Consider the following 14273-nt stretch of genomic DNA (forward strand, 5'->3'; position numbering starts at 1 on the left):
CATTCCTTCCATCTATAGCATTTCCTAATATTACTCAGTTCCTTTGGCTTTGATGCCTCATGATTGAGTATTGCTCTGTTCAAGTAGACTGTGATTTTTCTATGATCTGATAGGGGTGTCAGTGGAATGACTGTGAACGCTCTGAGAGACTCTGGGTTGGGGTCAGTGATAAAGTAGTCAACAGTACTACAGCCAAAAGATGAGCTATAGGTGTACCTACCATAGGGTTCCCCTCGAAGCCTACCATTGACTATGTACATACCCAGCGTGCGACATAGCTGCAGGAGTTGTGACCTGTTTTTGTTTGTTATGTTGTCATAGTTTTGCCTAGGGGGGCATATGGGGTAGGGAATGCTGTCTCTCTCAATTCAATTAAATTCAAGGGGCTTTATTGGCATGGGAAACATATGTTAACATTGCCAAAGCAAGTGAAGTAGATAATATACAAAAGTGAAATAAACAATAAAATGAACAGTAAACATTACCCTCACTCTCTCTCTCAGCTAAGGAAGCACCTAAGACTGAAGAGAGCTGCATTTTCCTTTCTTTTCCAGAGGGAAGGGAGAGGAGACCGTGGGACAGTGGGGGAGGGCCATAACACTCCATGAATGAGATTGGGCGCATTTGCTCTTACACCCTCCACAACTGTTCAATTTATGAATCTGGATTACCAGAATGGTCTAACAAGTAGCCTTGCTATCTCCATATTTAGCTTTTTTATACTTTTTCCCAAATCATAGTTGACATATAGTAGGACTATTTACATTGACACCCCCCATTTCTAGCTGCTGCTACTCTCTGTTTATTATTTGTGCATAGCCACTTTACCTCTACCTACATGTACATATCATGTAAATGACCTTGACTAACCTGTACCACCACACATTGACTCTGTACTGGTACATAGCCTGGTTACTGCTATTTTATTGTTGCTCTTTAATTATTTATTATTGCAGTTTTTTTTTACTTCAGTTTAATTTAGTAGATACTTTCTTATTAACACCTATTTTTCTTAAGACCGAATTGTTGGTTAAGGACTTGTAAGTTAACATTTCACTGTAAGGTCTACTACACCTGTTGTATTTGACGCATGTGACACGTACAATTTGATTTGATTTGAAAATAAACACTACCAGGCCGGTCCTGCCCCTCTGCAGGCGGCCTTGGTGTGTCTCAGCCTCGTCGGAGTGGAAGGGGGACGTCCCTTTACAACCTCAGGCCTGGAGGGTTGGTTAATGGGTTGCACAATAGAGCTATACACCATCCATAGGCTACACACAGCATATTTCCTAATTCTAAGACCCATTGGCGTCCTTATTAATTATTTATTGGTACGTTGATAGGTAACAAATCGCTAGACTACAGGCCATATCCCTGTCCATAAAATAGACCGTGTTCATTTATTGTGCTGTGATTTGTGATATGTTTTAGATTTGAAAGAATGTTAAAATTTGACAGACGAATAGCTTATTGCACACGAATATTGTTGGTCATCAAAAATTGATGCACCAATTCATTGACTGAAATGTTGTTGTTTATAATTGAGGATTAATGTTAGATCAGATGTACTATTATTATAAAAAAATGTTGATGAAATAATCATGCTGAAATTAAAACTATGTTACCCCTCCACTGTCAATGAAATAAAGTAGCCATGTTTGATTGTAATGTAGGCTATATTAAATGATTGTATAGAACTAGGCCTATATTAAATTACATTTCACATCAATTCAATTATTTAAATAAAAACAGCCTACAATAGCATGACGGGGCTATTAAGCTGGTAGAGATTGTATGGAGGTAAATTAATTGGGCTATGAAGTAAAGACTAAGTTGCAAGCTACATGTTAAGCTTCCCCTAAAAACATGAGAAAGTAAAATGCATGACATGCACGCGAAATGATGTGTAATATACACGAAAAATCATTTTTTGTGTGTGTGGGAAATAAGCCTCCTTCCAAAACGTGTGGTATTCAAGAAAGGTCAAGGGAATGGGTCGTGTGCTTAGATCTGACAATAAATCACATCCTCCACATCTACTGGAGCAGTGGTGATGCGTCAGACACTACTGTGGCAACAGCCTGCATAGCTATTGGACATAGGCCTACATCCTCTCCTCTCTGGTGCCCCCCCCCCCCCCCCCCCCCCCCCACCCAGCAACAACACGCTCACACTTCTGGCTCAGATTGCATGTAAAATCGCATTCTTAGGGGGGATCCGACCAAAGATAATTTATTTGTTTTGGCATGGCTAGTGAATTTGTGCCGTAAAAAGCCTATCTACAAGTGCCTCGACCAAGTGTATCCTTAAAACTCATTGCAAAACTGACTTGGGGCAGGGTGGGGAAAGGGACACGTTTAATAAAATGCACACTATGAGTTGGGTGTTAGAGAAGCAAGTTGGTTTCAAGGGTTAAGGTTTTGGGATTTCAGAGTTTGGGTAGAGTGAAGCACTTTCAGAGCAACGGGTTTGCTTTTTAAGAAATCAACCGAAACACGAACGGGAGTTATTCAGCTATTTAATCACGGTTGACAGATATCCGTTTTGTGGTGTGGTTTTCCCACATGGGAAACACGCGCACTCACATACACCTAATATAATAGCTACACCACAGGTTTTAAAGTCTTGTGCCTCAACATTTCCACGTGGGCATATTTTCTTAAAATAACTGCATATACGTTCGTAATGGGAGGCCGATTTATGTTGTTTAATCCTCAAATATTCTACTGGGTGTTCGGCCCATTGGCCTGTATTTTTTTTCTTCGTATTCACTTCACACGTCTCTCAAATAGACTATACCTGCGCGCAACCACATCCTGTAGGCTATAAAGGCCAAGAAAATGCTTTAGAAGTGTAAACGAGAGGGAAACATTACTCTTGTTCTTTGTTCTTTGTTCTGCATCGTTTTCCGAGAAAAGCGCGGACGCGTGTGAGTGCGTGCGCATGTGTGTGTGAATGACTAAGTGTGTGTGTGTGTGTGTCCCTCTTACCTTCCACTCGCTCTAATCCGCCAATCTCCTCCATCTGCGCAGCCATGTCTTCGCCAAAAGCACACGTGCACATTACAACAAACATATCTATCCGCCCGAGTGATGAATGTGCGCCCCGGGAAAGGCAGGAGGCTAGTCTGACAGTCGGGTCTCTCTGGTCGCGGTATTCCCCCGGTATTATCGAGCTTCCATGCAGCTCGCTGAGGTGCAGAACTCTGATGTGCCGCTCTGGGGCGTGAGTCATCTGCAGTCCACCGGCCTGACCGGCTGAGCTCAGAGGGAGAGAAGAGAAGAGAGGGACCGAGGGGGCTCCTCTCACAATGGGCCGGAGAAACGCAGGCAACAGTAGCCACAACTTCTGAATAGCCTGTAGCAGCTGATAGGAATATCGATGTTAAATAGGCTACAGAACTGCAACACAAAACGAAAGAGCAGCCCAAACGTTTAGCTTATATAAGCAAACAATGTGTAATGGGTAAACAAATGCGTGGTTTAAAAATGTCGATCTTAAAACGCTATCCAGAGCAAGAAAATACCGAGCTGCAATAGGGAGGTTCATATAGAGCACAGGGGAATAGCACGGACCATGAACAAATACTAAATATACATTTTTGGGTTTCACATAAAATAATATATATTTTTGGTAATTTGATTCATTCTTTAAGGTTGTATAAAATGTTGGCTTGTATAAAAAAAAAAGATGCACTGTAGGTTTCCCCATAACCTGAAATTACACAAATGAAATTCACAGTAGGCCTAATTTACCTTGTTACACACAATAATGATTCGAGGGTCTTTAGCCTACAATATCAGTGAAATTAGGCTATGGGTTGTAGACTATAGGTTTGGGTACGGGTTCAATACAAAACATTCAGTCTACTTTGTCACATTTTTTAATTGCCCTTTGGGTTGATCCGATGGGGCACATGCGTCTTTTCTACATCATCACATCATTTAAATATCTATTGCACGACAAAAAAAATACCTTATTTTTACGCGTCATTGCTTAATTCAGGGTGGGTCAATTTAAGAAATGATTGGAGAATGGATCGATGAGTAGGGGCCTACAAATCATTGTATCAATTTCTGCATAATTTTTGATATCCCTATACATGATTCCCCCTGACCCTGTGAACGTGTCACTTTACTTAATTATTATTGTTTTATTCATAACAGGATCGTTAACCTATGACAGCAAACATATGTGTTTAAGGGCTAAAAACGTTCAGTGTCCAATCAGACTAGATTTATTCTGTTGGCCTGTAAACTCAATGATTTGCTATGCCGACATTCCCTCAACCCGAAAACAGACAGGCCTTATATTTCTGTCTGTCTGCTAACTTCTTCAGGCCGAGTGACTTCAGACAATGTTCCGAACAGAACAGTGATGACATCTGTATAAACTATTGATGAGTATTGATGAAGCTACAAACGTTTTTATATCTGCAAGGCGAGATCAAACCATATGTTTTATCCAACCAAACATTCTCCAGCCCGGCTATCTTTGGCTCTCTGTGGCCGGGCAGGGCTGGAGAGGTAGAGCCATAATCCCCACGGATCAGGCCTCAGGGTGGAGCTCTGCTAACAGAGGACCCTTCTCCTTTGTCCATCCGAAGGCAAAACAATTATCCACACACACCTCAAAAGCTATAGAATACTTTATGCATGATAACTCGGTTCACTGAAGATGGTACAATTGGGAAAAGTCATGATGTGGGCTGGGTTGGATTAAAGTTTCCCCCCACCACACACACACACACACACACCCACACACACACACACACACACACACACACACACACACACACACACACACACACACACACACACACACACACACACACACACACACACACACACAGAGAGAGAGAGAGAGAGCGAGGTGAAAGACCAAGTGTCTCATGCATATTGTGCCTTCCTCCTTGCCTACTTAGTACATGTAGGCTACTTACCACGTATATACGCTACACACACAATTCAGGTGGAACCGAAAACCTCCTAATGACGGTGCGTACAGTTCAGCATCGATAGTAATATCAGGCCATTTGGTCTCCCGACTCTGCGGCCTGCTGACACCGCTCAGCCCTCGATCTCAGCAGGGAGCTACAGGCCGGGATGTGCTTCCACTTGTACCTGGCCCTGGATCACAGGCTGCTAAGTAAACACACGTTAATGAATGTGCAATAGTGGTTTAGAAGCGCCTAAAGACTTGATGATAATATATGGCCCATAGAACCGGCTGTGTAGGACTGAAGCAGAGTAGTACAACAAATGAGTCAGGAAGTTGTGTATTTCTTTCTGTGGAGGTGAGACTGGAGTTCTTATGTCGGTAATATGACGGAGTCATCCATTGAATAGGGTAAATCATCACAATTACAACAACCACTTCGTTGACATTATAGCCTATAATAATATAACAAAATAACAAACAAATAGGATAAATAAACAAACAAAGAAAACACTCCCCAATGTAGCCTACCTTTCACAAATAATCGAAGTACATTGGAGCTCCTTAGTGGAAAAGCACCAACCAACAATGCGTTCTTTATATTGTTATGGAATTAAACTGCAAGGGCAGGATGTAGAATTCCAAAGTTCTCCCTCTCACTCACGCTCCCTCGCCCCTTTTCTTACATCCTTCCCTCACCACAATCCTCTGCAACTTTACATTTAAAAATGTAACCTTTATCTAACTAGGCAAGTCAGTTAAGAACACATTCTTATGTACAATGACGGCCTTCCCCCGGACGACTCTGGGCCAATTGTGCGCCGACCTATGGGACTCCCAATCACGGCCGGATGTGATAGAGCCTGGATTCGAACCCGCGACTATGTGCCTCAGAAACAGTTTCCATGATTTGCATGTTCTCTTTTCGTTAATTTTACAATTCAACGAGTCCGTATAGCGCCATCGCCGGTCATTTCTCCAGATCATCTGCGGGCTCACTGAGAGCTGCGAAGCCTAGGCCTATACCGTAAATTTACCAAAATTAGCGATAAAACCAAGGGAAATATACTTGTACGGGTTAAACCGTCATCATTAATGATCATATATATCTCCTATGCATGCTTGTTGTCTCACACGAACACACACAACAACAACAACAACAATAACAATTAACAACCCATTAAAGGCCTCTTTACATTAGGAGCAGGGCGCAGTTTAGTGATGATATGGCACAGTGTGACATTTCTCCTTTCAGCTTCACCCTGCTCTGCTCTCAGAATATCAACCCATTATCAACATGTGCATGATAGAGCCTTAAACAGTGTGTGTGTGTGTGTTTTACCAAAATACATACTGATATGCCTATGTTCAATAGGCCTATAATAAACCTGATATTAATTATTATCACGTTTGCAGAAGATGCCTTGGAGAAAAGCAACTCTGAGCGTGCACTTTTACAGCAAGTGAAAGCAAGAGCTTTTCCCAGACTAATCGTCCGTCACGTTGCTTATGTTTTTATCGTGGTGGACCAGGGAACAGCAGACTCGGTGGCTGAGATAGAAATAGCATATCTATCGGTTTAGAATAAGACCGTGAGAAAGACTGACCATTAATACCGAGGTGAACGGCAATGCACGCTGACCCAATGTCTCTCCAAGCCTGAAAAGATACAATTACACCTTTGGAACAACGCGGACTGTGAAGAGATACACACACGCTATGGGGATCCTTAATAAATACAAAATGTAAGAGGGCACACAGACACACATTGACCATTCACCAAGTTTCAACCTAAATGCATTCAACAAAATGTAGAATGGTATCGAAAACTCATCAAATATAATAATCAAATATAACAAAATGGTGTATGTATGCCTATGTTTGTATTAATTCTGAAATAATAAGCCGCCCATGCATATATGTGTCGCTATGCGTAAAGGTTTGGCTAAATCGTCGTTAGAATGAGATCTCCTTTCACCCTTGAAATTCACGAAATAACTAAAAAAGCTCATGTTTAAGATTAATTTCCTCGAGTACCCCTACATAACTCTACATTGGGGAGTTCAAACAACGTTCTACTCAGGTGAAAAATGGAAATCTCTTTGTCTGAGTCCATTTGAAAGAATGTTACAACAAACCTTCACAATAGAATTAGCAAGGGGGTTAAGACAGATTGACAGACGTCTGAATTCAAACATGTCTGAATTTAACCATGAAAATTATATGCCATCTATTGGCCTATATTTCTTTGAAATGATATTTGTGCTCTCAATAATCCCACATTGTTTGACTGACAGCGATATAGGCATAACGCCATAAATAGCCTACTAGCAGGATATAGAAGACGACTTGCCCATTTCAGCAAGTTCAGCTATACCACTTCATCTGTTAAAAAACAATATTGAAATATGAACTTGTCATAGCGGAATTATTTAGCATACTTAACAAACGGAGGTGGAGGTACAATAGTATGGTAATCAACGGGGGGTTTGAGAGGGGGGTGTCAGGGGGTGGAATATCCATTTTTATTGCATCACCTGTCAGCGGCGTCCAATAAGCTTCGAGTCTGAGGGCATTAATTGATGAAGGTGTCTCCGGGCTCGTGCACTTCCCCTCTGTCATTTTATTTGTGGCTAACCCCGAATCCAGGAGAGCAGCTGCATTTTGGCTCTTATTCTCTCTCTCTCCTTCCATCCCTCCCCCCCCCCTCTCTCTTTCCCTCCCTCTCTCTGTGTAGCTCTCTCCCTACCCCTCTCTCTTTTTTATCCTCTCGTTGTGGCAGTGGTATACACCTTCCTGTCGTGCTGCCGGTCAGAGGGAGTGAGCAGGACAGGAGGAGAGACAGGGGATAGCAGACAGCCAGCAGCCGGCCTGGCGGTAATCCCTCGCATTCCTCCACCATGCCTGGTCCGTGGCAGGGCCCGGGGATTGATGCTGTGAACCCATCCGATACCACTCCATTTAACTCGGCATCTCAAAGTTTGCCTGTTCATGACGCAGCTTGGAGGTAGCCTACTAGGACGCATCAGCAGCGGCCGGCGAGTCAGAATGCATTGAGCTCAAAACAGGGAGTTTATTCCTTTATTTTCGTGGCTGCATGAATACATCTGACCGAGTTAAATGCTGAGATTATTACAATAGAGAGTGAAAAGCAACATGGGAGACCTGAAGTTTGGGTTTGAGGAGATGCAGGGAGTGAGGCTGGGATACCTGCTGATAAAAGGAAAACAAATGTTCGCCCTCTCCCAGGTCTTCACCGACCTGCTGAAAAATATTCCCCGAACCACCGTGCACAAACGCATGGATCACCTGAACGTTAAAAAACACCACTGTGATTTGGAGGAGTTAAGAAAGCTCAAAGCAATCAATTCTATTGCTTTCCACGCGGCTAAATGTACTCTGATATCACGGGAGGACGTAGAGGCGCTTTATTTCTCCTGCAAAACGGAGCGCGTGTTAAAATCCAACAAAAGAAAAGCAAAGAAAGCCAGTTTACCGGAGGGTGTGGGCGAAGGCAAGCTCAACGCAGACACGCACCCTGCCGGGTTATGGAGGGACAAAGTTTGGTTAAGTTTGCACAGCGTTCCACAGACTAAGTCCCTCAAAAACAAAGCCGGCAGGAGAGAACAACCAACCTTGCGCCCCGACTCCAATCTACCTCAAATTTACAATAAATCCCTCGGTCGGGATTACTCCTCTGTCACCAAATCATCATGTAAACCCTTTAAAAACTATGAAACTGGTCAAATACCGAGCAATTGCGTTGCGTTTAGCCAGGGACACTCGTTTTTCCGGAGCGTGGTGAGCCGGCAACCAGTGTTGTTTCAGTCCGCCATTGCTGCTCAGTCCAGGCTCTCTGCAACCGGCGACCTACTTCACAAAAGGAAGAGGAGGCGCGAGGGGGGCGGCGGCAGGGATATGGGCAGCAGCGGCGCGAGGCAGTCATGGAGCAGGAGCAGACACACACACTCACACACTTACTCTCACACACACCACCCGGTGCTCCTCGTGCAGCCCAAGTGCTGCAGAAAGCCCAAAACACACTACAACCACAACCGGACAACTCTGAGCCATTTTGACATTGGACACGAGTTTTACCTCGACCACCACGATCACCACCATCGTCACCCGCATCAACATGTGGGGGGGTTCCCGGAGAGCTACAGCAGTGACACGGAGTCCAGTTGCTACTCAGAGCGCCTCAACAACGACTCCGACATCGGCTCCAGTTTATCGACCAGCAGCAACTCTGGGACCTCTGATGAGGAGGATGAAGATGAGAGCCCATTGGAGAGCTCTGAGGTCAGTTCTGATGAGGAGAGTTCATCTCAGTCTGACAGCAGCTCTGTGTCCAGCCAAGTGTCTGTCCAGTCTATCCGCTTCAGGAGGGCCCGGTTCCCCTCTCTCAACACCACCAAAAATATCACCACTAGAACTCTGCCTAATGCTCAATCTTTCTCCACAACTCTCTCCAGCACTAGAACTCTGCCTAATGCCCAATCTCTATCCGCAACTCTCTCCAGCACTAGAAATCAGTCGAACTCTAGAACTCTATCCAACAGTAGAACTATCTCGCACACTAACGCACCTTTGCTCCTGCAGCCTACCTTCCACTACAGCCACCAGCAGCAGCCATCTAAACCGGTGGGCCAGTTTGGAACCAGCCAGGTGGACTATGACATTCCGAAGAAACAACCGAAATATGACTTTACAGCCAGGGAGGCCAAGCAGGACACACACACACACAGGTTCAGCTCGCCTGTCACCCGGGGGAGTTATTTCACTAAGAGGAGAGACAGGAAGGTTCCTGAGTCCCAGGTCCAGACCCAACGAGAGATAAAGCGAACCGAGCCTGTGTCCAGAAAATTGTACGCACTGAGCCCCTCACCTAACCCCAACGGAATAAAAGCGGTTCTTCCACACAGGACAACGGGACACGCAAACAAATGCCCCCCAGTCCTGAGCTCACACTCCGCGCCTGACAAAGACACAAAGTACCCCAAGCCTAAAAACAACAAGCTTTCATTAGCTACAAATCTACAAAGTGAGGTGAGAATCAGCCCCAACCTGAAACTGCCCTTTCTGCTCAAAACCATTAAGACCGAGCCGGAGGAGCTATCAGTGGCCGCGGGTCCCCTCCCCGAGCGCAGCAGGGCGGTCAAGACTCCCCCCTTCAACCTACAGAATGTGAAAATCAAAGTGGAGGAGAGCTATGATGAATACGAATACTATAGCCAAGCCTCTGGTTTCCAATGCTTAGGAGACGAGGCGGATATCAACAATGGCCAATACTACGGCGGCGACATCAAACAAGCTGCTGGCTGTTTCAACAACGAGACCAAAGCCATTGAAAGTTCTGCTGGGGCTCCGAAGTCCTCCTCCGGCTTGCAGGAATGTGGGAGCACTCAAGACACCCCTTGTCCGGAGGAAGGGGAGTATAAAAACGGAGCTGGGGTCAGGAAAAACTACAGGAGTCTGGTGCTGGGGAAGAAGCCTGGAATTTCAAGGATGCAGCAGAAACAGAACGTGTCTAAAGTTGACAGGACTTTGTCTTCTCGTCCCGTGGGCAAAGCTGAGATTTGTGAAGGAAATACTGAGGATCTAACAGGGGCGACTAAACGAAAACGCGCGTCCAGTAATGTAGCAGCCCCTCTGAAGAGGCCTTTCAGCTTCATGGCGAATTTCCCCGCTCCTCCGTCCCTGTTAGTGGGCAGCGACGGGGATTTAAGCCCTGCTTACTCTCTGAACTCTCTGGGGGGACCCCGACCTCCCCCTCGCTCTCACCCCGTGTGGCGATGGCAGCCTGGCGGTCTGCCTGTCCCTCCCCCACCCACTCAGAAAATCAGGAAATGTTCACGCTTTTTTCTTTGACAAAAACAAGCGAAAGAAAAAACACCTGGATGGAAACCTACGTTGACTACAACTTGAGTCTTAAACTGAATGGGAGGCTCTAATGGCTTGCGTCCTTCGGTTGTTTTTATTTAAATTGTATCCTTTATATGACGTAGTGGATTTAAAACGTTCCTCGTTGTGGAGTTATAGATCAGTTATATACACTACTATTCTCCATATCGCGCGGACCATATTTGAGATGCTCTACCCATGCCACTGGACGATCCCTCCTCGTGGATTTATTCTGACTAACTAACTCTAAACAAGCTATCTACCATAAGCAATAGGCTACACGGTTTGGCAAAATGGGTTTACATGACTTTCTCTCGGATCTATTTTCTCTTCGCCTTGACGCTCGAGCGGTTGGATTGTACCAGGGTTTCAGTGAAGTAAACATTTTGTTGTGCTGTAGGCCTACTCCCTTTGTGGTGAGAGAAAGTGAGGGGGAGACTCCCTCTCATAAAAATCACAGCACTCCTATATGTTGGTCTTCTTTACTGTATTTTTCTAACATCAGCTTTAACTTGGGTAAAATTGGGTTTAATCAACAGATTCAGGGTTTTCCTTTGGTAACATGGTTAGGGCTATTACTATTGTCTGTCACATTAGTCCTATTATGAGCCGTGGTTGTTTTTTTCACTACAGGATTTGTAAAACCTTGTAGAAACCCTAATTTCAATTTTTATTTTATGCTTGCCAGAGTTTGGGTAAATTTTATCTAAATGTTATCTAATTCAGATAACTGTTTTTGAATTCGATTTCAAATGTCAATTAATTTATCCAAGCAAGTCCAAATTCATAATGTTCTTTGGACAGGCTATATTGAATTAGGAAGAATTGTGAGGGAAATTACCATTACTCTGGTCTGGCTGGTGCTTGCAGATTTTCCGTGTTTGTGATATGGTTTCCAGCGTTGTTTGTATTTATGAGAGTATTTCCTGGTCAACTTATGTTGGCTGTAGTCAGACAGCCGTCAGCACCCATAAAGGCCCCAAAACACTGCAGGCCTTATGTACAGACAATCACACAGAGAGAGACTGCCCAGGCCTGACACAGATCAAGCCTTTCAGTGAAAAATCACACGTCCTGGACAGTCTTGCCTTTTTTAGTATTTTGGTGGGACATGTTCCTTTATATTACACATTTATTTGTCAATTAAAACATTCGCAATGTCCTACACGAAAAAAGTATGAGAAAATTTGGGGTTTGCATCACAGTTAAACAAAAACCCAAACACACCAAAACGATGTCTTACAACACACCGAGCCTAATGTAATTTCATTTAGAAACAACACATGAAAGCACAAGTGGTAGGCTTACATGCTTTGCACTTTGACACAATCTAGGGTCCCATTTCCGCTCGATGATTGTAGGATAGCCTACATTATGAGAGAAGTTCAAATAAAATAAATGTAAGATAAGGTAGGCTACTAGCTTATGTCCATTTAAATATTTCCTCTAAAATGTATAAATGTATAATTGGTTATTTGTGGCCATTCACATGAGGTTGAATTATTTTCTATCTGGGTCAACATGGTATTAGAGCAGTTTATCAGTTGTTTATTGTATCCTTACATCTGCAAGAATGAATAAAATGCTCAGCACAGCACGTTGCTGTGAAAAAGTTAGCTATTAGCTCGGGGGTAAATGCATAATTACCTGTTAAATTCTGCTGGGAAGCCCACGGTGCTGAATTGACCTGGGAACATCTCCAGCCATACAAAATTATTAAAATAGACTATACAGTCAGTCGAAAATGTAGGCCCAAACACAAAGCTGATTGTGTCCCTTTGTTATGAAAGCATTGCACTCTGTTTTCCACAAAAGGCCATGACATTCTCCATGTCTCCACTTCAACTGATATAGTCTCTACACTGTTTTCTCACATGAATCAAGTCAGAAAAATATTTTCTAATGTTGCCACATAAACATGTATAAATCTAGCCTTTACATATGGACGCGTGATGAATGTATAGGCCTACATGTCAAACATTTTCCATTGATCCTTATGTTGCTAATTAATAAACTAAGAATAGACCAAAAAATTAAAAATACAATTCAGTCAAATTTAACTGAAGTTGCACCTAAATATCGATATTTTTCCACCAACGTAAAATGCTGATTTGGTGAAGTTGTGGCTAAGAATGAGCTTTTCTCCCTGTGACAAAGAGAGTCCGAGCCAGCCTGGCACATAACCACAAACAACATGCCTGATAATGTCAGGATTCTCACATCAACATCAGCAGCAAAGACAGAAACAAAAGCCCATTCGATTGGTGATTGTAGTTAAGGGAGAAAAAAGCGCCGTTTCACACAATGCTCAGAGTTTGTATAGATTGATCTGTGTGTGACATGCACCTCTACCACCCCAAGCCTGTAGGCTTCCCATACCATAGTGCGCACTTCCCTTGTAGCGAAGGTAGAGAAGCACTTAAAAATGGCACATTTGCCTCCAAACTAAACACAGCCATTTTAATCTCCATTTGAAAATGACGTAATCTCTCTCCAACCTAGAGGGAGTTATGGGGAGGGGAGGGATGGAATTCATATGTTGCACGAGGGAAGCTTCCACCGCGTAATCCCCGCGTCAAAGTGTACTGGGCCAGAGGAGGGATATACAGCCCAGCGTTTAGAGAGGACACACACACGCATACACACACACTTCCCGTTGTAGGTACTCGCCAATTCTCACGCCGATCACAGAGAACATCACCCGGGCAAGGAGATGGTGGTAGAGGCGTTTAGAGAAGACTAAAAGAGCTCTGACAGTGACGCTATCAATGTAAATAATTGCATGGCGTAGCAGCTCGAGGCACAGGGCTCTTTCTCGTTCTCCCTCTCGTTCTCCCTCTCGCTTTTCCTCTCAGCTCCAAACCTTATTTTAGCTTTTTGATACAATACTTGATTGAGGTCAGGGTTTTGACATGAAATTTGAAGTCACTGGCTGTTTATATAAAAAACGGAATATTTATTTTTGTGAATTACTGGGTTTTGTATATCATTGTTGTTTAGGATAATGCACTCGAAATGAAAACCTTGAATGTTGGATTTCTGAAGCACTTTCCCTTTCTTCCGAGTTATGAATGACTCATTAAAGACATCTGAGTGTGAGTGACGCTGCATTCTCTTTGTTGTGAGTTGAACAATCACACACTTCATTCATATTGGTATTACACTGTATGCCTACATAGACTGAAACCTCACCAAGATGATACCATATTGGAAGAGAATTGGTTCTTTGGACAAATGTGTAACTCAAGAGTATATTTTGGATTAGGAAATATTGGTGCAAGGGACAACTTTTACTATCCATTACTGAAATGTAACTAAGACCCACAGAGATATTACACTGCCATGTTTGATACACACTATAGGCCTACTTCTACGTAATATGGACATATTGGCCTAGTGAACATATAGGCCAAGGCAGTACAAACTTCTAG

At 43.6% G+C, this 14273-nt stretch overlaps 1 protein-coding gene across 1 annotated transcript; it reads left to right on the plus strand.

Annotated features, from left to right (window-relative positions):
* Positions 1 to 4638: 4638 nt before the first annotated feature.
* LOC109909916 (SKI/DACH domain-containing protein 1-like) lies at positions 4639 to 13945 on the plus strand. The gene has a single exon (XM_020509002.2). The coding sequence runs from the start codon at positions 8095 to 8097 to the stop codon at positions 10807 to 10809; it is 2715 nt and encodes a 904-aa protein (XP_020364591.1). The 5' UTR covers positions 4639 to 8094; the 3' UTR covers positions 10810 to 13945.
* The last annotated feature ends 328 nt before the right edge of the window (positions 13946 to 14273 follow it).

Source organism: Oncorhynchus kisutch, linkage group LG18 (assembly GCF_002021735.2).
Source record: "Oncorhynchus kisutch isolate 150728-3 linkage group LG18, Okis_V2, whole genome shotgun sequence".
NCBI lineage: Eukaryota > Metazoa > Chordata > Actinopteri > Salmoniformes > Salmonidae > Oncorhynchus > Oncorhynchus kisutch.